The 26,694-nt window shown below is 42.2% G+C and overlaps 1 protein-coding gene across 4 annotated transcripts; it reads left to right on the plus strand.

Moving 5' to 3' along the window:
• The first annotated feature begins 521 nt into the window (after positions 1 to 521).
• On the plus strand, positions 522 to 25,789 carry e2f8 (E2F transcription factor 8). Of its 4 annotated transcripts, none has more exons than XM_055649185.1 (14): positions 679 to 712; positions 4,378 to 4,485; positions 7,601 to 7,870; positions 7,960 to 8,107; positions 9,016 to 9,324; positions 11,272 to 11,433; positions 13,713 to 13,850; positions 13,984 to 14,196; positions 14,949 to 15,033; positions 15,213 to 15,774; positions 20,217 to 20,507; positions 20,688 to 20,823; positions 21,333 to 21,718; positions 24,512 to 25,789. In XM_055649185.1, the coding sequence occupies exons 2-14, from the start codon at positions 4,387 to 4,389 to the stop codon at positions 24,704 to 24,706; spliced, it is 2,994 nt and encodes a 997-aa protein (XP_055505160.1). In that variant the 5' UTR covers positions 679 to 712; positions 4,378 to 4,386; the 3' UTR covers positions 24,707 to 25,789. The 4 variants fall into 4 exon arrangements, with proteins under 4 accessions (XP_055505159.1, XP_055505160.1, XP_055505157.1 ...); XM_055649182.1 differs by lacking the exon at positions 679 to 712 and adding an exon at positions 769 to 1,034; XM_055649183.1 differs by lacking the exon at positions 679 to 712 and adding an exon at positions 3,152 to 3,183.
• Positions 25,790 to 26,694: the final 905 nt, after the last annotated feature.

The following is a 26,694-nucleotide window of genomic DNA, read 5'->3' on the forward strand; positions in this document are numbered from 1 at the left end:
ATTAAAGTTAAATTTATGTTTAAAGCACCGAAGAAAACAAGTTACTATGCGCTAATAAGAACTTTAAAATACTTTTTTCTCGATATTTTTCTCAAGGACTACAACTCTTTCCAGGGAATCATCTGCTATTGACGTGTCTTGTCAGCGTTCACCAGGGACATGTTACTTGAGCGATGTGGAATGGAAGTGATGGAACTTAATTCCGTCCAAAATCTCCTTTTCCGGAATATTTATCTTGTAATTAAAACAAACGTGTCAACAGTCGCGCCCAAAATACATACACACGGCACAATATAAGTGGAAATAGACACGAGTTAGCAATAGGGAGGATGTTGCAGGTTAACATGATTTTTAAATCGCAGGCAATTTGTTTTTGCGCGCACTTTCCCCCGCCAATTTTACTTTCGTGTCTGAAACTTGCCTGCGCTCTGGCATTGGCCAGGAAGGGTTGTGTAGGTGGCCTGGTTGGCCGAGAAGTTTTGGAGGGGGCGGGATTGCGGCAAATGGCAGCGGCGGTACAAAGGACAAGTTTCCACTTCTCTCCAGCGCTGCAAATGAATGGAGCCCAGCGCCTGGTTGTATTATCCGTCTTAAAACAGGGCCGTGTAATGACAACGGAAATTACAACAGTTCAATGGAGCTACTACAACTTGAGTAACTTGTGTTCCTCCTCCACGCTGCAGTGAGCGATTACAAGGGAAAGCCTGATCGGGTAAGTGTTTTTGTGAAGAAGTAAAATAAAACGTATTTGATGAATGTTGGTGGTTAGATTGTTATTAAGGGGTGGATTGCTTCTGTGTGTCTATGGAGCAAGGTGAACACAAGAATGGGGGTGGTGTCGGTGTATGATCGGAGTGATCCCGCCGGCAGAGGAACATGGAGCTACTGTGGCGCCCAAAGCCATTGCTGATAGAGGTTTCAGCTTGAAAGCTCTGAGCAAGGTTACAGAAGCAGATGAAGTGGTAGTCAGTGGATTCATGCAGAACAACCGGTGACTGTTCAGGGAGGAGGCACTGGTGCGTGACCGGGTTAGGGTAAGTTGTCCCTGCGGGGTCACATTCCCCCGATCGGGAGGCATTTATATTCACTTGCATTAGATGGATAGATATATCCCCAGGATTGGAGGAACGCCCATCCAAAGGAAGGGGTTTGCGGTCCAAGCTGTGCCCCATTCCGCCCTCTGTTCAGGGCAAGCCTAGTGATCGATACATCTCCTACCGGGGGGGGGGGGGGGGGGGGGGGGGGGGAGGTGAGTGTCACTGGCACTCTAGATGGAGAGTCTCCCCCCCCCCCCCCCCCCCCCAAGCTCCAGGACGGTCATTGCATCCTTGTACACTGCAGGGCCAGGATCTCCCTGCATCCCCCCCCCCCCCCCCCCCCCCCCCCCCCCCCCACCCCAACCCTCCTCCTCCAGGGCAGACCCTTCACCCCCCCCCCTCAATATCTCTACACAGGATCAGGGACTCCTCCACCCCCCCCCCCCCCCCCCCCCCCCCCCCCAGGCAGACCCTTCACCCTGACCTAGAGCTTCCTTCCCCCCACCTCCAGAACCAGACACACCTCCTCAAAGTTAGCCCTTGACCTTGTACTCCAGATCAAGCCTGGGATCTGACCTTCCTCTCCCATTCCAACACTCCCACCACCACCCCCCCCCCCCCCCCTATCTCGCCTACACCCTCACCCCCCCCCCCCAACACAACCATTCTCACACACCCCTACATCCCCCCCTACATCCCCCCCACCCCCATTCGTCCCACAGCTGCAACATCCCCCCCAAATCCCCATGACCCTCAATATTCCCCAAAAATCCTATAGACCATCAATATTCCCCCTGTGCCTGCCCCCAATACCTGCAACCACCCCCCACCATTCATTTCCCATACACCCCATACATCCCAATTCTCCCTTATACACTCCCCTCCCCCACCATTCTTATACCCTTACTTCCACCTTTATACCCCTTTTTTTTCCCCATCATCCTTGTTCCCCATTTTCCCCTCCACTCACCCTTATACCCCCTTTCCCCCCTCACATTCACCTATACCCCCGTCCCCCTCACTCCCCTCCCATTCCCCTTATACTCCCGCTCCTCTCCCATCCAATTCTCCCATATACCCCCCATCCTTATTCTCCCTCCCATCCCATTCACCGTTATAGCCCCCCCCTCTCCTCCACCCATATACCCCCCCACTCCCATCCCATTCACCCTTATACCCCCCCCCCCCCCCATTCCCCCACTCCCCCCTCCATCCTTATACCCCCTCACTCCCTTCCCATTCACTGGTATACCCCTTCCCCCATTATACCCCCTCATTCCCCTCCTATTCATTCTCATACCCCTTTCTCCCTCACTCCCCTCCATCCTTATTCTCCCTTCCCCTCCCCCCCCCACTCCCATTCACCCCATACCCCCTCACATTCACTCTTGTACCCCCCCCCCCCCCACTGTCCTCTCCCATTCCCACACTCCCCTCCATCCTTATACCCCCCTTCTTCCCCCCCACTCCCCTACATCCTTATATATATATATATTATACTCCTCCCCCCCCCCCCCACTCCCATCCCATTCACATTTATACCCCCTTCTCCCTCCCACTTATACATCCCCATTCACATTTATACCCCCCCTTCTTCCCCCATTCACTGTTATACAACTTCCCATTCACCCCCTATACCCCACTTCATCGTTATACCCCCTTTCCCCCACATTCACCTATACCCCTTCCCCATCACTCCCCCCCAATTCCCCCTTCCCATTCACCATTATACCCCCTCACTCCCCTCCCATTCCCCCACTACCCCCATCCTTATACCCCCTCATACCCCCCCCCCCCCCCCCCCCCCCCCCCCCCCCCCCCCAGGGGGCAACCACCCCCCGCGCGCTCCGCCTTCAAACCCAACGGGCTCGGGGCTCGCGCTGTGGAGCCCGCGCGGGAAAAGCCTCCCAACCGCCCGCCAACCGCCCACCCGCCACCTCCTCCTCCTCCCCCCTCAGTGCCGGGGTACAACTGTTCACTCTCTTGTCACCCGGAGAATAAAACAAGAACCCACCATCGCTGACGGAGACGGGACGAGAAGCAGAGAGGAGATTACCGGGACTTCCCCCTCCCTCCAGATCATAAACCGACGGACCGGGCCGTGCCATTTCCTCGCGGGTTAAGACCCCTCGCATGTACTTTGCCGGTGAGACCGCCAACTCGGGCGAGTTCCCCCCCCCCCCCCCCCCCCCCCACCAGCGCGGGAGCTTTTCGTTTTACGCGCCAATTTTTTTTTTTTAAATATAAAAAAAACCTCTCCCTCCCTCCCACCTTCTTCCTCTGGGCCGCAACGCAACTTGCTGCCCTGGCGACAACGCAACTTGCTGACCGGGCGACAAGGTCCCGCCTCCCCGCCGCGCCGATTCGCTCCCGCCACCCACCGTTTGGCCCGTTGCCCGGGGTGACGGGGCCACGATTGGCCGTCCGTTCTGCCTGTCGCGCCCCTCCCTCCCGAGGGGCGGGGTCGCAGTGGGGTTTGCCCGCAATTCACCTGGTCCGTCAGTCCGGCTCCAGCAGCCGGGGAAGGTGGAGGGAGAGTTACGTCGCCCTGCTCTAGCACCGGGGGTGGGGGGGCTTCATTAGGGTTAGAGAAATCTCCCCCTAATCTTGCCACGTTGTCACCTTTCCCTCGGCTGACATTGAACCATTCTACATTTCCTTAGTTCCATCTGCTTTGATCTGTTGTCTTTACCCTTGAATATATCTGGACACCCCTGACTCCCAGTCTGAATAAGGGTCTCGACCAGAAACATCACCCATTCCTTCTATTCAGAGATACTGTCTGTTTGGCTGAGTTACTCCAGCATTTTGTGTCTATCCGCCCCCCCCCCCCCCCCCCCCCCCCCGTATTATTTTTCTCCTCACTATTACATGGAGACATTTACCCACTTTACTTTAGAAATTGATCTGATCCACCAGAATTTGACTCTCCAAGCAATTTTGCCCATGATTTATCTTGATTAGGATTTTCCAACGGCCAAACTGACTCAGCAAACCAATGCTGCTTGCTGTCCATGATTTAGCTTGATTGGTATTTCCCAACAGTTCAACTAGAACAACACTTCAAATGTACACAATTGGCTAAAAAAGATTTAGGACTATCAAAAGTTGATGTCTTCTCAAGCACCATACTGCAAGTCTTTATCTTTATATATTTCATAACAATACAAAATGTACCTACATTTTTCTTCACAGTCATATTTTTTCTATTGTATCTTCTATTGGTCTTTTTTTGATCTCTTTTTAAAATTTTATAAATTACATTTATATTTGATATGGTATGGGATGCATGGCGATGCATTCTGCTTTCCCAATTCTATGTTCAGTGTTTGATTTTCAGGTAAGCAAGATGACAAGTTTTTGTTCAAAGATGCAAGATCTGAGTGAAAGTTTGAATACGGCTGACAGGAATGGAAAATGTGAAGACGATGCAGATTTCGACCAAAAAGTGAGTTTCTTGCTGTTGTTCAATAGTTGTTTTGCAAAGATATTCAGTTTTGCAAGTTTGTACTTTAGCTGCCTTCTGTCATGGTGAGAGATGATCACACGAGGCAAGAGCTAAAGTGACAGATGGAAGAACTGGTTTATCTGTCTCTGACATTGCACAGTCAAGCAAGAGCAAAACTTGATCTTGGGAATGGTATGTGCAGTGCCCTCCATAATGTTTGGGACAAAGACCCATCATTTATTTATTTGCCTCTGTACTCCACAATTTGAGATTTGTAATAGAAAAAAATTGCATGTGGCTAAAGTGTACATTGTCAGATTTTAATAAGGGCCATTTTTATACGTTTTGATTTCACCATGTAGAAATTACAGCAGTATTTATACATAGTCCCCCATTTCAGGGCACCATAATGTTTGGGACACAGCAATGTAATGTAAATTAAAGTAGTCATGTTTAGTATTTTGTTGCATATCCTTTGTATGCAATGACTGCCTGAACCATAATGTTTGGGACACATGGCTTCACATGTGTTTGTAATTGCTCAGGTGTATTTAATTGCCTCCTTAATGCAGGTATAAGAGAGCTCTCAGCACCTAGTCATTCCTCCAGTCTTTCCATCACCTTTGGAAACTTTTATTGCTGTTTATCAACATGAGGACCAAAGTTGTGCCAATGAAAGTGAAAGAAGCCATTATGAGACCGAGAAACACGAATAAAACGGTTAGAGACATCAGCCAAACCTAAGGCTTACCAAAATCAACTGTTTGGAACATCATTAAGAAGAAAGAGAGCACTGGTGAGCTTACTAATCGCAAAGGGATGGCAGGCCAAGGAAGACCTCCACAGCGGATGACAAAAGAATTCTCTCTATAATAAAGAAAAATCCCCAAACACATATCTGACAGATCAAAAACACTCTTCAGGTGTGAATTTGTCAATGACCATTGTCTGCAAAAGACCTCTTGAACAGAAATACAGAAGCTACACTGCAAGATGCAAACAACTTGTTAGCTGCAAAAATAGGATGACCAGGTTACAGTTTGCCAAGAAGTACTTAAAAGAGTAACCACAGTCTGGAAAAGGGTCTTGTGGACAGATGAGCTGAAGAATAACTTGCATCAGAATGATGGCAACAGCAAAGTATGGAGGAGAGAAGGAACTGCCCAAGTTTCAAAGCATACCACCTCATCTGCAAAATACGGTGGTGGGGGTGTTATGGCCTGGGCATGTATGGCTGCTGAAGGTACTGGCTCACTTATCGTCATTGATGATACAACTGCTGATGGTAGTAGCATAATGAATTCTGAAGTGCATAGACACATCCTGTCTGCTCAAGTTCAAACAATGGCTCAAAACTCATTGGCTGGCGGTTCATTCTACAGCAAGACAATGATCCCAAACATACTGCTAAAGCAACAAAGGAGTTTTTCAAAGCTAGAAATTTGTCAATTCTTGAGTGGCCCAGTCAATCACCTGATCTGAACCCAATTGAGCATGTCTTTTATATGCCGAACAGAAAACTGAAGGGGACTAGCCCCCACACCAAGCATAAGCTAAAGATGGCTGCAATACAGGCCTTGCAGAGCATCACCAGAGAAGACACCCAGCAACTGGTTATGTCCATGAATTGTAGATTTCAAGTAGTCATTGCATGCAAAGGATATACAACAAAATACTAAACATGACTACTTCCATTTACATGACATTGCTGTGTCCCAATCATTATGATGCCCTGAAATGGGGGGGGGGGGGACTATGTATAAACACTGCTGTAATTTCTACATAGTGAAACCAAAATATATTAAAATGGCCTTTATTAAAATCTGACAATGTGCACTTTAACCACATGTGATTGTTTTGTTTTTTTTCTATTACAAATCTCAAATTGTGGAGAACAGAGGCAAATAAATAAATGATGGGTCTTTGTCCCAAACATTATGGAGGGCACTGAAGGTCAAAGTGACTCAATTTTTACCTGACCTCTCGTTCTATATTTGTAGAGTTTGCATACGATACGATAGAACTTTTTTTTATCTCGGGATGGGAAATGATCTGCCTACAGTCATAAAACACAAAATACATGGAACATGAAATTAAAGTATTAAATTGACGAATGGAAAGGATTGAGGAGGGCGGGGGTTGTCAGTCTAGCCCACAACAGAAGTGGGAGGAGTTGTGCAGTTTGATAGCCACAGGGAAGAAGAATCTCCCATGGCGTTCTGTACTGCATTTTGGTGCAATGAGTCTGTTGCTCCTTAGGTTGACTAGTGTGTCGTGGAGGGGATGAGCCGTATTGTCCAAGATGCTCCACTGTTTGAGATGCATTCTCCCCTCCAAGACCACCTCGCATGAATCCAACTCCGCCCGCAGGACAAGCCAGCCTTCTGGATGAGTTTGTTAATCCTATTGGCGCTCACGGCCTTCGCCCTGCTGCCCCAGCACATGGCAGCGAAGAAGAAGGCACTGGCTACCAATGATTGGTAGAACATCTGCAACATCTTACTGCAGATGTTGAAGGAGCTGAGGCTTCTCAAAAAGTACAGCTGGGTCTAACCCTTCCTGGACCAGTCCAGTTTACTGTCCAGGTACACTCCAAGGTATTTATACTCCCTGGTAAACAGCATTGATGGACAGGGGTGTTCCGATCCTCCTAAAGTCTACCACTAACTCCTTAGTCTTGTCTGTAACAGCATGGGTTTCCAATATATGCTCTGGTTTTCTCCCAAAGACTGGCACTTTGGTCAGTTAATTGGCCACTATAAATTGCCTTCATTGCAAAATTTGGGAGAAGTTGATTGGTGAATAAAATAAGATTAGTGTAAATGGTTACTTGATAGTCAGCACAGACTTGATGTGCCTATGCTTGTGTTTCGTGCTATTTGACAAATATCCCAAAAAGGTTGCAAGGGTGAACCTTCTGTGCCTTTGATTTGGTGGTGCCAAATGTACTAATAATTTTGATTTTAAGGATTTAAGATGGAGCACTTTTTGACAAATCCCATTTAGTTAAACATTGTAGATAGGTATGAATCAACGTCACATTATGATGGAATTAAATCAATGCAATGTAAATAAGCAACAAATGGCCCTATGTCTTTTCTATCTTTCAAAACAGGAAAATACATTTTTGGAACCACATAAAAAAGCAATAAAAACTCCGCTGAAGCAACAATCCTCTACCTCACATTCATTATTGGGAGGGATCAGGCCAGACATGGGTGCCATGACCACTCCAACAAAGCTTCATGAAATCCCTGTTGGAGAGCCATGGACCCCCACTGCTAATTTGAAAATGTTAATCAGTGCTGCTAGTCCCGAGATTAGGAGCAGGGAAAAGAAGAGGGAGGACGAAGACCATACTTCAGAGGCAGTTGAGAATTTACAGGTATCTTGACATCATAAAATTAAAAAAAATACTGTTATCACCAGATCTTAATGTGAACAAAATAAGGCAAAATATCTTGTGAATTTCAGAATCCGTTATCTGGAGAAGAATTTCATCCGAGTCGTAAAGAGAAGAGCCTGGGATTGTTGTGCTATAGGTTCTTGGCACGATATCCTGACTATCCAAATTCTGCCGTGAACAATGACATTTGTTTGGATGAAGTTGCAGCAGAACTGAGTAAGTTCACATGAGCATTATAAAATGCATACTTGTAACACAGTGTATATGATAAGGGGGAGGGGGGTGGGGGGACTTTGATAAGAAAAAAATATTGTTTGAATAAAACGCACTCGCGTTTTGTGACACAGATGCCCTTTTGAGGCTGGTTTTGGACTAGGTTGAGAGGGAAGAGAGTCGTATTGGATAGGAATGGTTGAGGGTATTTGTCAAACGTGAAAATATGGGACTTTGATGGGCATCTTGGTTAGCATGGACGTTTAGCCGAAGGGCCTGCTTCCCTGCTATATTACTCCATGATGGAGTAAAACCCTGGTACACAAATCTGACTGCCCTGGTACACTCATTGTTTCTGCCTACTCCTGCCCCATGGAACCTTTTTTGTTGCCCTGATGCAGGGTCTCAACCCAAAACGTCAACTTTCCCATTGCCTCCACAGACACTGCTCGACCCGCAGAGTTCTTCTCGCAGTTTGTTTCTGCTTCAAAATTACTCGATTTCTGTTGCTGTGTTCGTTTTATTCAAGTTTCGTTCAGCAGTATGATTATTTTGAGCTAGAAACGGGCATAGACTAACCATCAGCCAGATTGTTTGGGTATTATGCAACACAATGACTTGATTAGATTCTAGTTAATGAATAACCAATACTCCTGGGAGTTGCTCATAAAAGAATAATCACTTTGTATTGTAACAGAATCATGTATCTTGAGAGGGAGTGAAATATTATCAAAAAACTCATCAAAGGGGAGGTCAGAAGCTGAGAAATTTTGAGTTAAACTGTAACAGTAAGAAATAATTGTTTGTGAACCTTTTTAATGTAAACCCGTAATGTAGATGGATCAAAGTATAAATAGTCTCAAAATGATACACCTATTTTATTAACAGAATTTAACTTCCACCTTCAATAGATGTTGAACGTCGGCGTATTTATGATATTGTAAATGTTCTGGAAAGCTTGCATATGGTCAGTCGCCTTGCCAAGAACCGATACACGTGGCATGGTCGCCATAACCTCGCTCACACACTGGGAACTTTGAAAACTGTTGGCGAAGATCAAAAATATGCAGAACAAATGTTGCACATTAAGAAGAAAGGATATGAACTGCATGAGGCTTATGTGAAAGAGCCACTCCGTGAACAAAATTCAGATAGCACAAGTGACGTGAAGCAGAAAGAGATGTACTTTGTGGAACTACCTGGAATGGAGTTTAGAGCAGGTATTTATGTAGTCTGGGTTATGAATCTGTTTGCACCAAAATAATGAAGTTAGAATTATACAGCATGGAGACAAGCCATTCGCCCCAACTTATCCATACCGACCAAGATGACCATTTCCCGAGTTTGACCCTTATGCCACTGAAAATTTCCTGTCCATAAATATTGCTATTGTACCTTACTCGTTACAAATGATTGTATATATTATCCCTCTGAAACCCCTCCAGTAACTTTCCTATCGCAGATGTTGGGCTTACTGCTCTTTTCTTTGCAGTCTTTTCTTTGCAGTCCTCCTTAAACAAGAGCATAATGTTAGCCACCCTCCAGTTTTCCAGTTCCTCGCCTACAGCTAACGATGATGCATATATCTCAAGCAGGGAGAGATATCCCCAATATCTTCTCTACCTTCCCATAGTGTACTTGGATATATCTAACCAGGCTCCGGAGATTTATCTATCTTCACAAGCTTTTCAATCTTCCATAGTGAAAGCAGGAGAAACATTGAGGCCCTCCGTTCCACGCATTGACATCCATTTTGATCTGTGAAGGTCTCTACTCTTTTCCAAGTTACTTTTTTTTCCCCCTTAATATATTTATAAAATCTCTTTGGCCTCTCCTTGATCTTCTCTGTCAAAACTATATCGTGTCCCCTTCTGCCCACCTGATTTTATTCTTAAGTATACTCTATTGTATCCTGAGAATTCATTTGTGATCCCAGTAGCCTGTACTTCTGACCAATTGGTGTCATCCAGGATTCCTTGCTCCTGCCAGCCTTGCCCCTCAATCTAATGAACTCTTGCGATCTTGCTTTTAAAAGCCCCCCCCCCCCCCCCCACACATTGGAAGACATCCTTTTGCTTGCAGCAGCTGACCGATTCCAAGCAAAACCTCTGTCTAATACTGTAAAATACTGTAGCCCCAGTTTAGAACTTATTGACCGGGTCTGTGCTGTCCCATAACTATCTTTCCCAAAACTACCACAAATCCAGTGCTGCGTCACTATGCCACCCAAATGTATTGGCCTAGAATGGCCTGAGTTGGATGATCAGCCATGATCATATTGAATGGCGGTGCAGGCTCGAAGGGCCGAATGGCCTACTCCTGCACCTAATTTCTATGTTTCTATATGTGTGCCAATCTTGAAGTGTAACTTGCATTCTCTGTCTTTACTTTGTGTACTGGTCATGTCTCTACTATTTATTTCATTCCCCTTACATGTTTTTCCTCTACCTGCTAAATTTTTGTAAGGTGTCCTTGAGACTCTTGAAAGGCGCCCATAAATAAAATTTATTATTATTATTCTACAATATGCGTTTTTTTTTTCAAAGCAAAGCCCCTCTTTTGTTTTTTCAACCTTTTGGAAACCAGTTTTTCCTACAGTTATTATCTCCTCTCTAAGATGTATTTTATAATCTTCTTTTGCAACATGGTTGTTATGGCAAGTTCTCATTTAGAAACTGGTTAATGTGGCAATGTTAACAGTAGTTCAAATAAAGATCCTTTTTTTGCATTTATTTTAGTACAGGACTTCACTGGCAGGGGAGTAGTGAGTAACCACAGGACAACAATTGGAGATAATTGGTCAAAGGAGAGATAAGAATTTATGTAGTGAAAGAGATTGATTTGAATACTTTGCCTCGTGGTGGAAAATCTCGATGCAATGTTCAAAAGAGTATTGGATAGTGCAAGGATTCAGGGGAGCAGCAGTAATTGGATAACTCGGGTAAAGTGGCCTTGCGTATATAATTAAACTTTTGCATTGTTATGGGGATTACATGAAAAATTATGAAATGGTATCTTGGATGACTAGAATTTGCTTACTGTGATTCAGAAATGAAGTACCAAGTCAAGATTGTAGAATTAAGGGATATGCATGCATTGCCGAAGAAAGGGTTTTTTTTTTTTTTAATCAATTTTGCAATTTTATATTATTATTGTTCCATTTGCAGCTTCAGTAAATGGGCGCAAGGACAAATCCCTGAGAGTTATGAGTCAGAAATTTGTCATGTTGTTCCTGGTATCAAAGCCCCGCGTGGTCAGTCTTGACACTGCTGCAAAAATCCTAATTGGTGATGACCAGAAGGTGGATTTGGATCATAGCAAATTTAAGAGTAAGTAGATCAATAATTTAAAAGAATATTCAGTTACTATAACGAATTAGCAAATGCTAACCATTAAAACTTTTACACATATAAGTATAAATTCTTCACCTATTAGTCTTGTAATTTCCATATTTAAATTTTAATGAATACTAGACCAAATACAGACCCAATGGGTCTGTTCCCCCAACGTGCAGTTGCCTGAGGCGTCACACACACACTAACCAACCTCTCTCTCTCACACACACACTAACCACCCCTCACAGACACTACCCACCCTCATTGATATTATATTAATATTATTAATTCACTCCTTTTACCCCATGCCCTGCCCTATCCACTCACACATAGCCCCCAATTTGCAGGCACAGAGGGGGAGACGGGGGCACAGAAAGGGAGACACGAGGGCACAGAGCGGGAGACACAGGGGCACAGAGAGGGAGACACGGGGGCACACAGAGAGGGAAACACAGGCAGGGGAGCTTCCTGCCTTTTGGAGCGGACGATCAAAAGCAGCAGAGGGCCGGCCGATATATATAGAGAGAGGTGGGAGAAGGGAGGGAGGAGAGGGGTAGGGCCGCCCAGCAGCCGTCGGCCTCAGAGTGAGCCTCAGCTCCATGACCTCGCATCCTCGGCGCTTCAGACCCCGAGTACGGGGGGAGGGGAGGGTGGAGTGGGCGGGCGTGATCCCGAGTGAGCCTGCGGGTCGCCAGCGAGGACGGTGAAAAGCAGCGTGGGAACCAAAGATCTTATAGCAGAGCAGCCGTTTAGAGGGGGGGGAAAGGAGAGCCGGGCGGCAGTTTTGTTCGAGCTTTTGTGATCAATTTTGCTCTGCAAATCTGTGGAAAGATAATTGACCGCTATAGAGTCTTGGGTTATGTGCGCAATGTGAACGTAAAAGCGTGCGGGCGAAATGCAGATGTAAAAGGCTCTGCGTTTTTACTTGGATCTGGTTTGCGCAGGGGGGGGGGGGGGGATGGATGAGAGCGAATGCAAATGCAAGAAAGCGGCTTACATTGGTCGGCATGTGGGCATTGCGACGTAAGCAGCTGGTAAGAGCCGTTTAGATCTTAAAAATTTAGTTTTGTTCAAGTTTTGTGATCAATTTTGCTCAAAATCTGTGGAAATAATTGACCAAGGAGTGGATGTGCGAATGTAAAAGTAAAATCGCTAGCGAAATGGTAAAAATCTCTGCGTTTTTGCATCTGGTTTGCGCAGAGTAACGAATCAAATGCAAAACGCCTTACACCCACAAACACAGAGTTTTAAAAGTATACAGATACAGGACCAAAACAAATCAACTGGTCCATGGTGGTATTTATCTTCCATGTATCTCCTTTAACCAACTCAGCATAATGCTGTATTCCATTTCCCTGTGCTTATCTAATTACCTTTTGAATGTTATAAGACATGAGACTATTTATATGACTGATTGTTGTGCAGTGTTCTGACATTTAGGCTAATGGTTTCTTGATGTATATCTGTGTTGATCTTAGCTTTTGTAAATTTTTCTCACTCAGGAACTTGGAAAAAGTGATTGAGAGGGAATAAGTATAAGGATATACTAAGGATATTATTTTGCATATGAGTAGCTGCCTCCAAAACTGCCGCATCCTTGAGTGGCTGAAGAGACCGTTACTTCAGCTCAACTACCTGCAATTTTTTCCTTAGAAAAGGCTCCTTTCTCCTTGCACCACAGACGATGCTTGGATGTTATTTATAATCCACATGCATAACCATGGCTGTTCTTTTCAAATGCCACTGTTTCCTCTCCAAGGCCTTACAATTTTGATTGATGCTATGTATTTGATTACTGTTTTCCCCATTCACTGTTTGAATTACTTGGCCTGTTTATTCTCTTCCCTAACAAGAATATGATTAAAAGAGTCAACAACATATCTTGTAATGTAACAATGCGACAATGTTGCTTATTACAACGTGAGATAAATCGATTATTCATTGTTTTGTTTTTACAGACCAAATCACAATGAACAGATTTTATGTACTTCATGGTCCATGACCCATTATTATCGTTTCAATGCTTGCGATAGCTTTGTGATCACATCTCCTATCTATGTGTAGGTCTTTCCTTTGTTCTGAGATCTTTCAAATAACCTCCTGCTTTGGGATGTTGGGAGGCAGCTATTGAATGTTTTGTATCCATTGATTATGTGGATGAAAGCAAAAGACAATAAATGTAGATAGAATAAGGGTTTCATCCTTGAAACTTTTAGGAAATTCTGAAATTAATAGTTTCACCATATGGTAATGAGTTCATATTTTACTTGCAGCTAAAATAAGACGACTCTACGATATAGCCAATGTCCTCACCAGCCTTGAACTGATAAAGAAGGTGCACATAACAGAGGTGAGAGGACGGAAGCCAGCGTTTAAATGGATTGGACCAGAGGCATTTCCAGATCTAAATGGTACTTGGTTATTTTGATAACGATTGTGCATTTTTCTCATTCTTAAAACTTTCGATTTTTTTTTTCTGCATGAAATCAGTTGATTTCACAATAAAGGAATTGGCCTTTGATATTGAATCTACTATTGTTTCAGATGTAAAGCCTATTACACCGACTACCTCCGCTGAAAATAATACTTCGTTACCTAAGATTTCAAAAGAAACCTTTGCCAAGAATCTTTTCCCTGCCTCCACCACCAAGCAGAGTTTCACTCGACATGCTTCCTTAAACCACATAATGCCAAACATGGAGAATGATCAGAGGAGGATCAACTCTGCACCCAGCAGTCCCATTGGAAAAGTCTACGGTACATATTTCAGAATAACTAATTTAATCCATAATTGTACAGGGATATATTTTGAAATTCTTAAAATGTAATTCTGATTAGGAGCCAATAGCTTTGTCACTACTGGCTCTGTTGGTTTGCTAAAAATCATTATTGTAAAATGGTTAACCAAGACCAAATTAAAACTAAATGGGGGGAAAAAAGCCACTGGAGCTCAATTACTGTTATTCGCGACCAAATCTGTTTCTAAAATGTTACTGAATATTAAAAATCATGTTTTGATGAATCGGCGTTGGTTTGCTTATCCAAAAATAATTATATATGTGGATAGAAGGTTCATCTAAGTGACACTACAGCATTGGAAAATAAATACAGAATTGTCAATGAAAGTAGGTGAATTCAAAATAAATCACAATATTTTGGGAGTTGCATTTTTGAGAACTATTTTAGCGGTTTCTCATGTTTAAATTACAGCACAATTGCATCATTCTACTTAGCAAAAATATTGGTTATTAATAATTTAGATGCATGATGCTCAGGATTTCTTGTCCAAGTGCCAAGCTTTTTTTGTGTGACTGTTAATCGTGTTTTTTTAACAGTGGAAGATTAGTTTAGGTAACATTTTTGTCGACAGAAAAGCAACCTTTTGTAGGATGTTGTAGTGGGTCACTTTCTGTTATTCCATAACAATGTTTCTAGCAAAATCGCATATTGTCATTGTACTGTACATTAAAAGAATTTGCCAATTGTTAATTTTGTTTTCTTCCGTAAAGGTAATTGGGAGAAACCTGGAATATATCCCAGTAAAATGGACCAACTTGCCACAATCTGTAAACTACAGTTGGAGGCACAATCCAAGTGAGTTCATTATCCCCCAAATAGATATTCAAATTTTCTACACAAAGAACATTGTGCTCCATTTTAAATGTCTTAACATAAATTTGTAAACAATTTAAATTTAAATTGTGGACATTTTTAAATCACCAATAGCGTTTTCAGTTTATCGGAATTAAGTTTTTATTTCTCTTCCCCCTCAGCAAGAACGCCGCTCAATCCACAACCTCGCCAACAAAACCAACTTCATCGCAAGAGAAGACAAAACCTGAGAAGCCCCCTGGACTAGTAGATCCAACTCTATGTTCTGGAGTTAATTCTGTATTCCCTCGGGTTAAACCAACGTTTCAGCCTCTCGGAGTCTTCCCTTTGATGCACAGACAGTATTCTTCGGTTTTACCCGTGATGATACCTCAATGCCACTCCGGTGGATCTTACACAATTTATTTCCACCCTCCCCCGCCAAGGAACCCGGCCGCACCTTCTGGCTTCACGGTATCCCTCGCCGCTGACAAACAAATTTCAAGTCCAAGTGATTCACAGCCAAGAATGCACGCCAGTAAAAGGACTGCTGAGATGTGTACAACTGCATCAGCCACAGATTACAAGGACCAAAGTAGCAAAGCAGCCAAACATGATCCTGTCCCTGACCAGTGCCTGAAACAATTTACCACACACGACCTTAGCGAAGTTTGGAATTTTAAACATTTCAAGGAAGCGCCTAGTAAAGAGAGCCAGCCAGCAAAGGAAACTGTTTCATTGAGGGTAAATGAATGAAAATCTCGTAAATATCAATATCTCGACTGGTGTAAAAACAGAAAACACGGCTTACTCAGCAGATCAGGCACAATAGAGAGAAACAAGATTAATGTTTGGGTCAATGACACATGGACTGAACTTCGAAAAATGAGACGAGAAGTTTGTTTTTAGTTGCAGAGTTGAGGCGAGATAGTAACCACAAATAGATTGCCTGTGATAGGCTGGAGACCAAGCTTGTTAGGCTGACGCAATTGCTTTCAATGATCTTAACTGCCCTGCTGAGAATGCCCAGTATTTACTGTTTTCATTCCATATTTTTTGCATTTTTGTGTGTTTCAACAATTCTAATGGATTGTTTGTGCTTTGTTTTGAAGTTACTGAAAATAATGGTGATCGTTTAACTGTTTGTTTCTATCTGTTGTATGGTATTTCTCCAAAGACGTACTGAGTGTTACATGACGTAACTAAATTACGGTAACACATTCTCTGACTGCCGTGATTGCCAGGTAGTATTGAGACATGTGAAATAGTCTCAAGATATGCAGGACTTAGTTTGAGTTTACTTTATTGCTGCCTGTACCGAGGTACAGTGAAAAGCTTTTATTGTGTGCTAACCAGTCAGCAGAAAGACAATACATGATTACAATCGAGCCACCCCATGTACAGATACATGAAGAAGGGAACAACGTGAATAATGTTTAGTGCAAGATAAAGTCCGATCAAAGATAGTCCGGGGGTTTCCAATGATAGTAGATAGTAGCTCAGGACTGCTCTCTAGTTGTTGGTAGGATGATTCAGTTGCCTGATAACATTTGTGATTGTTCTGCCATAATTAGTTAAAAATGTAACGGTACTTGGCAGAGGATATTCCTCCACATCAACTAAAGAGTTTGTGTGAATAATGGTCATTTGTGTTTGGTATTAGAGGATCTCTTGCTTTCAAGAGAGCTAGATAGGGCTCTTAAAGATAGTGGAGTCAGGGGGTATGGGGAGAAGGCAGGAACGGGGTACTGATTATGGATGATCAGCCATGATCACATTGAATGGCGGTGCTGGCTCGAGTCAAATGGCCTACTCCTGCACCTATTGTCGATTGTCATAGTCTATTGCATTGTGCGATCACCATAACCAAGCCCAGTTCTGATTCAGATGCAGATTCACATTCACATTTATTGTCACGTGCACCAATTAAGGTACGGTGATATTTGAGTTTCTTTTTCTTGCTTTCCCATTACATCGCATGATTATGACCTATACATGATTTAAACTTGAATCAAATATTACTCTTAATTTATATATTGGGAATAATGAACTGATTTGGTTTGGTTATTCCAGGAACTTGGTTCTTGTCAATTATGAAAATCTTCTCTGCACCAGGCAATTTGCATCCTGTAGAAGGCAAACAAAGACTATTATCTGTAGTTTAGAAGATTAAGCTTCCCATGTTCAGACGCCTTGCTGACCATAGTGGTTGGTGTAGCAAATGTCATATATTCCTATAAAATTGCTCGATTTGGTTTTATTTTTCAAGAAGTTCAGCTTAGATTTTTGCTTTGTAGGAATCTTGGATTATCATTTGGCAGAAAGATAAATGTAAAATAAGATGAAATTTGTTATAAATAATGACCACGTGCTGTTTTAAGGCAATTGATCTCTCAATAGGTCGGCCAAACCACTAGATAATTAAAGGTAGACAAAATTGCTGGAGAAACTCAGCGGGTGCGGCAGCATCTATGGAGCGAAGGAAATGGGCAACGTTTTGTCTACCTTCAATTCTCCAGCATCGGCAGTTCCTTCTTGAACATACTAAATAATTAAAAGTTATTGTAGTGGAACAGTGCAGAAGCAGACCATTCAGCAAACCCAGTCTTTGCCAGCTCTCTACTTATCTACACCAATCCCATTTACAAGCGATTAGTTCATGGCCTGCTGCACCTTGGTGATTCAACTGCCTGTCCAGATGTTTCTTAAATGTTGTAAGAGTACCCGCTACCACTATCTTCTTGGGCTATATGTTCTCGGGTATTTCCCCCTCCCCCCCCACCCCAAACTGTTTGTCCCGTATCCTAAACCTGTGCCTCAGTAGAAGTTGCGATCACTGTTGTACATAGCATTGTAAGGACGTTCCCATCGGAAACCAGCACCATTGCGTCGTCGCTAATGTTTTCAATTATGATGATGAATCTAGTATCCGAATTTGGCACAATTTGGGTCCAAAAATTAGCTTGGTGGAGCAGACGAAGGGGGGGGGGGGGTTGATGCTTAAGGATTGTTTTTGTGATTGGAAACCTGTGATCAGTGGTGTGCCGCTGATATTAGTCCAGGTACCATTTGGCATGTATATTAATCATTTGGGTATGAATGTAGGAGGTATGACTAGTAAGTTTATAGGTGAAACACAAATTGTTGGTGTTGTTGAAAAGTGGCTTGGGTTGCAGGAAGATATTGATCCGTTGGTAAAAATGGGCTGAATGATGGCAGATGGAATCTTATTCTAATGAGCAAGATTGAGCACTTTGCGAGAACTAATAAGCTGAAGACATTGTGGAAGGCCCCAAGGCCCTATTGGGGATCTGGAGAAACCTTGTGATACAAGTCCAAGTATCCCTGAAGGTGGATGCACAGGTAGATAAGGCTGGGAAAGATGTAAAGTGCTGGATTAACTCAGCGGGTCAGTCTGCACTGCTGGAGAAAGTGGGTGGGCGACATTTTAGGTTGAGACCCTCCTGGACAAATGTCATCTATCTATGTCCTCCAGCGATACTACCTAACCCACTGAGTTAATCCAGCACTCTATTTTTTGTTTGTGAACTAGCATCTGCAGTTCCTTGTTTTGAAATCAGGCCATGAGGAAACCTTACAGAAAACGGGCTTTAATTAGTCTGGGGATCAATTGTAAGAACAGGGAAGTGGTTGGTGGTACAGCTTTATCTAAAATGTGTGCAGTTCTGGTCACCACTCTAGGAAGGACATGATTGTATTGGAGAGAGTGCAGAGGAAATTCATCAGGAGGTTGCCCGGAGTGAAACACTTAGAATGAGAAGAGACTGGACAGACTGTTTTTCTTTCTCTCACCCACCACCGCCACCACCTCCTGAAGCAGAGGAGGCTGACAGGGGGCAGCTAACGGAGGTATATAATAGTCAATGGACACGGATGGGCTAGAGGTGGGATAACAGGTGTCAAAAACCTGAGGACTGAGTTTTAAGGGAAAATAAATTTATAAGGATCTGGGGCTGATTTTTATTTTCACCAGATTGTGATTGGATTCTGAAACACACTGGTGGTTGGGTTTATGTAGCAGCAGGCACTTGCTACATTCCAAAATTATCTGAAGGGGCACTTGAACTGGCATAGAAGGCCAGACTAAGCACTAGTACTGGGATTTGTGTAGATGGCTAATTAAGGTTGGCATATACATGGGTAGTTGGAGGGTGTGTTGTATAACTCCAGGACCTGATTCTGCCTTTTAATCTGCTTCGTCGGTTTTTATTTTGGCTGTGATCAGATTTCTATGAATATTGTTATAGATGACCTTTACAAATTGTATTTAGCAGTTTATATGATAACCTAACAGCAGATTTGTTATTCACACATGATTAATTTAATATGCTCTTCTGTTATCTAGTGCCATAAAATTAAAAGCTTGTCTCAAAGAACACCTCCGTCATTCTGGTATTAACGGCAAACACAAATTGCCTCATTTGGAGCATACTGCTAATATACCAGGAAATGATTTGGGATCAAAGTCTGCTTTTAGAGCTACTAAAATATGATATGTATAGATACTGTTTTTTTAATGTTGTTTGTTGCATCCCATGCATACATACCAAAAAGTCCTGTGAAAAATCTTATTTTAGATTATTTTTAATTTATTTAGGAAGGAACTGCAGATGCTGGAAAATCAAAGGTAGACAAAATGCTGGAGAAACTCAGCGGGTGCAGCCGAAACGTTGCCTATTTCCTTCGCTCCATAGATGCTGCTGCACCCGCTGAGTTTCTCCAGCATTTTTGTCTATTTTTAATTTATGTTGTGAAAGTGATAGCAATATTTAAATTTATCTTGCATGCTCATGCAATCCGTACTGTGCGTTAATTAATATTCCTAATATTTATTTAAAATGTTACAGAAATCTTACGGTACTGAAATGTCCATTTGAACCACTCGTGCAGAACAAGCGGAAAATTTATATTATTGAATGTAGTTTGTAACCATTTGCATTAGCAATCTGATGGTCAGTCGACAGTAACTTTAATTCTCCAAACGGTTCCTGCTCTGATCTCCCTTTGATTACAATGAGATCCAATGTAGATTCGCAAAACAACACATAGTTAAATTCAATACCAAGTCTGCAAGATGGCAATCTCGGGTAACTCTATTTGTATTAGAACTGATCTCCTCTGATAATGATAACGATAGACATATTCCCCTTTATTTTTCCTTAAAGGATCATTCAGCGAATAAAGATCATCTTTTTGAGATTCATCAAGCAAGGCTGAAGGCGCGCAGAGCTTTGATGGCAAACAGGGCATCACCAAGGGCCCTCCATCTTGACCCAGAGTTCATCAATGCTCCAGAGGACAAGACTCTGGGTTCGGAAAAACTCGAGCACAGTGTTGAATGCTTCCTTGAGAATGAAGAGCAGTGTCGGATTGTATTATCAGAAGGACAAACCACCACGGTCAAAAGTGTTCCAGTAGCAATTTCCTTTCCTGCACATCTCCGTTCAGTGCCTGAGGTAGGTTCTGGGCTTTGTAAAATGGTCAATGTGATTAACAGAATGGGCCTGAAGCCTACAACTGAAATTGCTGCTTCTGGGATTCATTCTAACGTCAAAAGAATCTGTTCCTTTTAGCACATCATTTGCATTTTAATTCGTCTTGATTGTCATAGTTGATTTTGTTTTATTTTGCCTCAGACTGTAATGTCAACAGGATATCTCATCCCATTGCCACAGCAATCATCGTACAGTAATTCAAGTGACAGATCTCCTGAAATGAAAGACAATTCTGTGGCCTCACCAGAACATCAGCTTTATCATTCTCCATTATCAGGTATCTACAGAAAATCACTCCTCGAATCTGTGTAACATCTTCCTTTGAAGGAAGAGATGCTGTGGCAGTCCTTGCGTTTTTAAAACTTCAACTAATTTCTGAAATCCTCATCACATCTCTTGCTCTTCAGGTCTGATAATTCTGTTTGATATTGTTGTTTTAATCCTTTCTCACTTTGATTATCATCTTTCACTCAATTTTGTTTTGCTCACTTCACATCTACTCTCTTGAATGTCTGCTTTGTGTCACTTCTTTGACACCAAGTCTAAAGATGAAAATGCATATGCTGCATAGTGCATTGTTTGCTGATTCCAGTATCGTCGATATCTATCGGATTAAATTGCATTGCAAGGTCTGAGAAAATGTATAGGGTACATTGTTTTGCTGCTGCTTGTGCCTTTAAGATGCAGTTAGTATCTGGTTAAAGTCTTGACTATATTACAATGTCTTAAAACATATTAATTCTAGATTTGGCAATAAGTATTCAAAATGCTCTTTTTCTTTTCTAGGGATTGCACCAATAATGACTTCGGACTTCTCTCCAGCTGCCACTCATATCACCCCTTTGAAAGTGCCTTATGCCGTGGCTGTTCCTTCTTCAGTAGCCTCCCTTCCTGTCGTGAGCCAAGCTAACATATCATCATTTGTTTCTTCAAGTCATCGTTTCCCGAGTCACAGCCCCAGCCCGGGAATCTTGAATTTCACACTGCAGAATCTGGGTTTAATCAATCCAGGAATGCACTTTTCAGTGAGTCGGGGACCGTCGATGATGACTGCCTCGCCAGAGCAAGCGGCTTCCCTCGCAGTACGCACAAATCTTCAACAAGGAAAGATGATCTTTGTTAAACCAGTGTCTCCTCATCACCATCCCATAGCATTGTTCAGTTTACCACAGGTGAGCTCTCATTCCAATGCACAAGGCTACAGCTAATATATTAAAATATATTTAACGTTTCTTTTGATTCAAGTAGTCACATGCCAAAGCGTTCAAATTTTCTTAAAGAAAACCTTATTAAAACAACAATTTTATTAATGAATAATTATTCGATTTCTTACATGAGATAAGTCTTCACTTGAAGTTGTCAGCAGGGTGGCAATAGTTTCCATTGTATGAATAGAGATGGGTTGATGATGGAATCGGAATAGAGATAAGCAGTATGCTTTGTGCTTGAGAAATCGTGATCAGCAAGTTTGAGTTTTTTGAAGAAATGACCAAGAAGATTGGCAGAGGCAGAGCAGTAGACATTATCTACATACACTTTAATGAATAAATGAATGAATACGTTTGTTGGCCAAGTATTCACATACAAGGAATTAGCAAGGTGTTTGACAAGGGGCAGCACAGTGGGCTGGTCTGGAAGGTTAGATCACAGGGCGAGCTGACCAACTGGAAAATTGACTTGAAGGTAGGAGATGTAGGTGTAATGTAGGAGAGGAGGTGGGGTACCACAGGGTTCGATGCTGGGCCTTTTATTTTAGGTCCTTTCGAGATTACGGACGCCCAATATCTGTATAGCTTGCCCATCCATCAGGATTTACTGGCTGCGGTGGAGTTGCAGGCATCTTTTGCATGTGGAAACTCAATGTTGCAATATTATTGCACCTTGCAGTGAAATCTGGACGAGTAGAAAGCCCTGGTTTAACTACACTTTGCTCATGGTTGGTCTATCTTTTTACTTGAATATATTGATGGGCAGCCTCATTCCTGACTTGGAAACGGTTCACGTAATGAACGGTTCTCGAGAGCAGAACCTTGTCATAACCTGGGGAGATGCATTGTCTGTGTTAACGATTTAGATGTGAGGGGGAACTGGCATGGTTAGCAGATTTGTGAATCGCACTAAGTGGTGGTATGGTAGACAGTGAAGTGGGTTAGCTCGGATTGTAATGGGATATTGACCAACAGGCTTGTTTGTCTGAGGAATGGCAGATGGTGTTCAATTTGGATAAATGTGAGGTATTGCATTTGGTAAGACAAACTAGGGCAGGGCTTGTACAGTAAATGGTAAGGCTCTGGGGAGTGTTGTAAATCAGAAGTAGGCAGCTTCATAGTTCCCAAAAATTGGTGACACAGATACAGAATGGTGAAGAAAGTATTTGGCACACGTGCCTTCATTGGCCAGGGTATTGAGTACAGAGGTTGGGATATCATGCTACATCTGCACAAGATGTTGGTGAGACCACACTTGAGTATTTTGCACAGTTGACTGCCTGCTGGAAGCATGATGTTGTCGAACTGAAAAGGATACAAAAAAGATTTGAAGATGTTACTGAATTAGGAAGGTTTGAGTTTCAAGGGATGGCTGGATAGACTGAATGAATGAATAAATGTTATTAGCCAAGTGTATATACATACAAGGAATTTGCCTTGGTGCTTTGCTCGCAAGTAACAACACAATATACAGTAGAAAATTAAAAATAAAACATAATTTAAACGTGTGAAGAACGAAACAAAATACCAGAGCAAAAGCAAGCTAGTTTTTTGATTATTGAGTAGAGCTACTGCTCATGGGGGAAAAAAAGCTATTTTCATGTCTGGCTGTGGCGGCTTTGACAGTCCGGAGTCGCCTTCCAGAGGGAAGTGATTCAAAGACTTTGTGGCCAGGGTGAGAGGGGTCAGACTGTCGTTTTACTCTCGGGTGTAGGATACTGAGGTGTGACCTTAGAGGTTTACAAAAGCATGCATGGCATAGATGGGGTGAATAGTCACTTACCCAGTGTAGGGGAGTCTAAAAGGTCCCACATAGGAGATTAGTGGGCAAAATTAGGGCACATGGTATTGGGGGTAGAGTGCTGACATGGATATAAAATTGGTTGGCAGACAGGAAACAAAGAGTAGGGATTAATGGGTCACTTTCAGAATGGCATGTAAGGTGCCGCACGGCTCGGTGCTGGGACCGCAGCTGTTTACAATATACATCAAGGATTTAGATGAAGGGATTCAAAGTAACATTAGCAAATTTGCAGATGACGCTTCTCTTCACCTTGTACATTAATGATTTGGTTAAGGGGATTGAAGGCTGTGGCAAAGTTTGCAGATGTTGCTAAAATAGGTGGAGGGGCAGGCAGTGTAGAGGAAGCAAGGACTGCAGAAGAACTTGGACAGGTTAGGAAAGTAGGCAGAGAAGTGGCAGATGCAATTCAGTATAGCAAAGTGCAGAGTTGTGCATTTTGGTAATAAGAATAAAGGCGTAGATTATTTTCCAAATGGAGAATCCAGAAATTGGAAGTGCAAAGGGACTTGGGAGTGCTGGTGCAGTTAATTTGCAAGTCGATTTGGTAGTAAGGAAGACAATGTTAGCATTTATATCAATAGGACTGGAATACAAAAACAGATGTAATGCTGAGGTGCTGGTAAGGTCACATTTGGTGTACTGTGAGCAGATTTGGGCCCCATATCTGAGGAAGGGGATGTGCTGGCTCTGGAGTGGGTCCAGAAGAGGTTTACAAGAATGATTCCAGGAATGAATGGGTTAGCATATGGTGAGCATTTGATAGCACTGGGCCTGTACTCGCTGGGGTTTAGAAGGGTTGCTTGTTTCTACATGAATAGGATAAGATTTGGAAGTACATGAGCCAGGCACAAACATGTGGTTAGCTGGGTTGGGAGACTGCTGTAATTTAATTAATAAAGCAATTCCAAACTCTTTATTAAAACGTAATAATTAAGAATCTCTCAATTCTGCAGCCTGGTGTGCCAGCCACTGCTGAAGATGCTCAATCCATCAGTCGGGAGAACTTTTTCCGTACTCCAGGACGTCCATCAGCTTCTATCCTGTCGTCATTATCTACTGTTGTCTCTAATGGTAGCAGCAACCGCCCTCAAGGGAGCGTGCATCTTCCTCAACGGAAGCTCAAAGTCTGCACTGAAGATTTCCAATGACTTTGAAGCATCCGCTATATTCAAAACAGTCTGTGAAATTCTCACTGCATTACTAGGTTCAGAAAAAAATCTGAGTAGATTCTAAATGTGTAACGCATAATTTGCGTTTAATTCTATTTTTTTATACACGTGTTACCTGCCAGTGCATATTGCTCTAAAGAATTGTATTTGAAGAGAAGTTTACATTGTACCAATGTGACTGTTAACAAATGCCATAGTTAACAAAACTGATCTTCTGCCTACGCAGAATAAAACCTCAGTGATAGAGTGATATGTTTAAACATGGCAAAAAAATTACAAGGACCATTCACTTTGCACACAAGGCATGAGAGATGTATTAGGATGAATACAATCCTACCTTGAAATTGGCTGATTGTGCCAGAATCTAAGTGGTATAACCATTTGCACACATGAGCTGTAAACTTAGTGGATTCCATATACGTCAACCATTGGTTTCGATGTGTGTGTGTGTGTGTGTATATATAGTACTGAGCCACCTCCTCCATTGAGAACACTAGCCGTTCATTGTTACTACACAAAGCTGTCGGGAGAAAACAAGACGACACAGAACATCCATTTGGAGGAGAAAAAATTGTATGGCTGTATTTGACAAAATGTGATCATTCATAGGAGAAAAGACACAAGTACTGTAACCTGTACATAGCGCTATATTTATATTACATTGAAGCATTAATTTTAAATGGAATTAAATTTCAAATTGGTATACTTATACAATTGTCTCTTGTAAAACCAGTCTGAGCAGGTACTGTGAACTGTAGTTTGTAACGATTGTCACGAATAACAATTAAATCTTAAAATGTAGAACTCCAAGAAGACGACAAGTAATCTTTGTGTTAGTTCAATCAAGATTCTGTCTTAATTATTTGAAATTTATTTATATTCTTGTATGCTGTTCTGTACTGTGACAGTTTCAGAATAAATCTGTACAGTTTTTAATAACTTTTAGCCCATAAGTGATTCTTTCTATTCGTCTAATTTTTACAAGAAATTAAAGGATGAAAAATGTGCCCATCTTAAAAAAAATTGCTAGCAACACTGTGACAATTTTTTTTTGAGACTGTAGTTCAACATAATTGTTATCAAATGGTAAATAATCACAAAACAAACCTTACCTTTTTGTCAAATCAAGAGATGTGTTAATAATGATATTTAAATTGAGTTATATGAATCTCCAAGCTGTGGGTTGTAGTTTGCATTACAAACTTCCTCATTTATTCTCAGCTGAAGAAGGGTCTACATCAGTGGTTCCCAACGTGGGGTGTACGCCCCACAGGGGGGCAATTTGATTTTTAAGGGGGGCAATTGAGCGCGACTGAGGAGGTCTGGGTCCAAATTTTCGATTTTTCGTATGAGACAATCCACAAATATTTCAATATTCTAATATAGAAATTTTCTCTCTCTATATTACCTGTGAATACTCTTTTATTATCATATTTATCATTATTATTATTTTAATACCACCTAATGTTTTTTCTTTTTTTTAACAATTTTTTAGTAATTTCTTGCTCAGAACTTTAACTGTCTTTTGTTTATTTCATTTTTCTTTTTCATGGATGCCATGTTCTTTTGAAGCTTGTTTAAACCAAGGTATTGGCGTTTTAAGCTTCATCAGCTGAAACCGAGTTCACTTTTTAAATGATAAGATTTATATATCACCACATGGGGGGGGGGCATCAGGATTCTAGAGGTGATTAGGTGGGGCATGGCCAAGAAAAGGTTGGGAACCACTGGTCTACATAGTTTGAATCTCATTTATCAGAAGTGATAAATAGATTTGAATCAGATCGCATCATTATTGACCAAGCCAAGTCCCCATGAAGGGACTGGATTATAAAGTCTCATGGTCTGTACTCACCCAGCAAACAGTGGCCTTTTTCCTTTATTGTCATTACTGTTTTGCATATCTTTCATTCATTTGTTCTATATCTCTCAAAAGATTGAAGACTAGGCTTGTATTCACTGGAGTT

This window comes from Leucoraja erinacea, chromosome 18 (genome assembly GCF_028641065.1).
Source record: "Leucoraja erinacea ecotype New England chromosome 18, Leri_hhj_1, whole genome shotgun sequence".
NCBI classification, from domain to species: Eukaryota; Metazoa; Chordata; class Chondrichthyes; order Rajiformes; family Rajidae; genus Leucoraja; species Leucoraja erinaceus.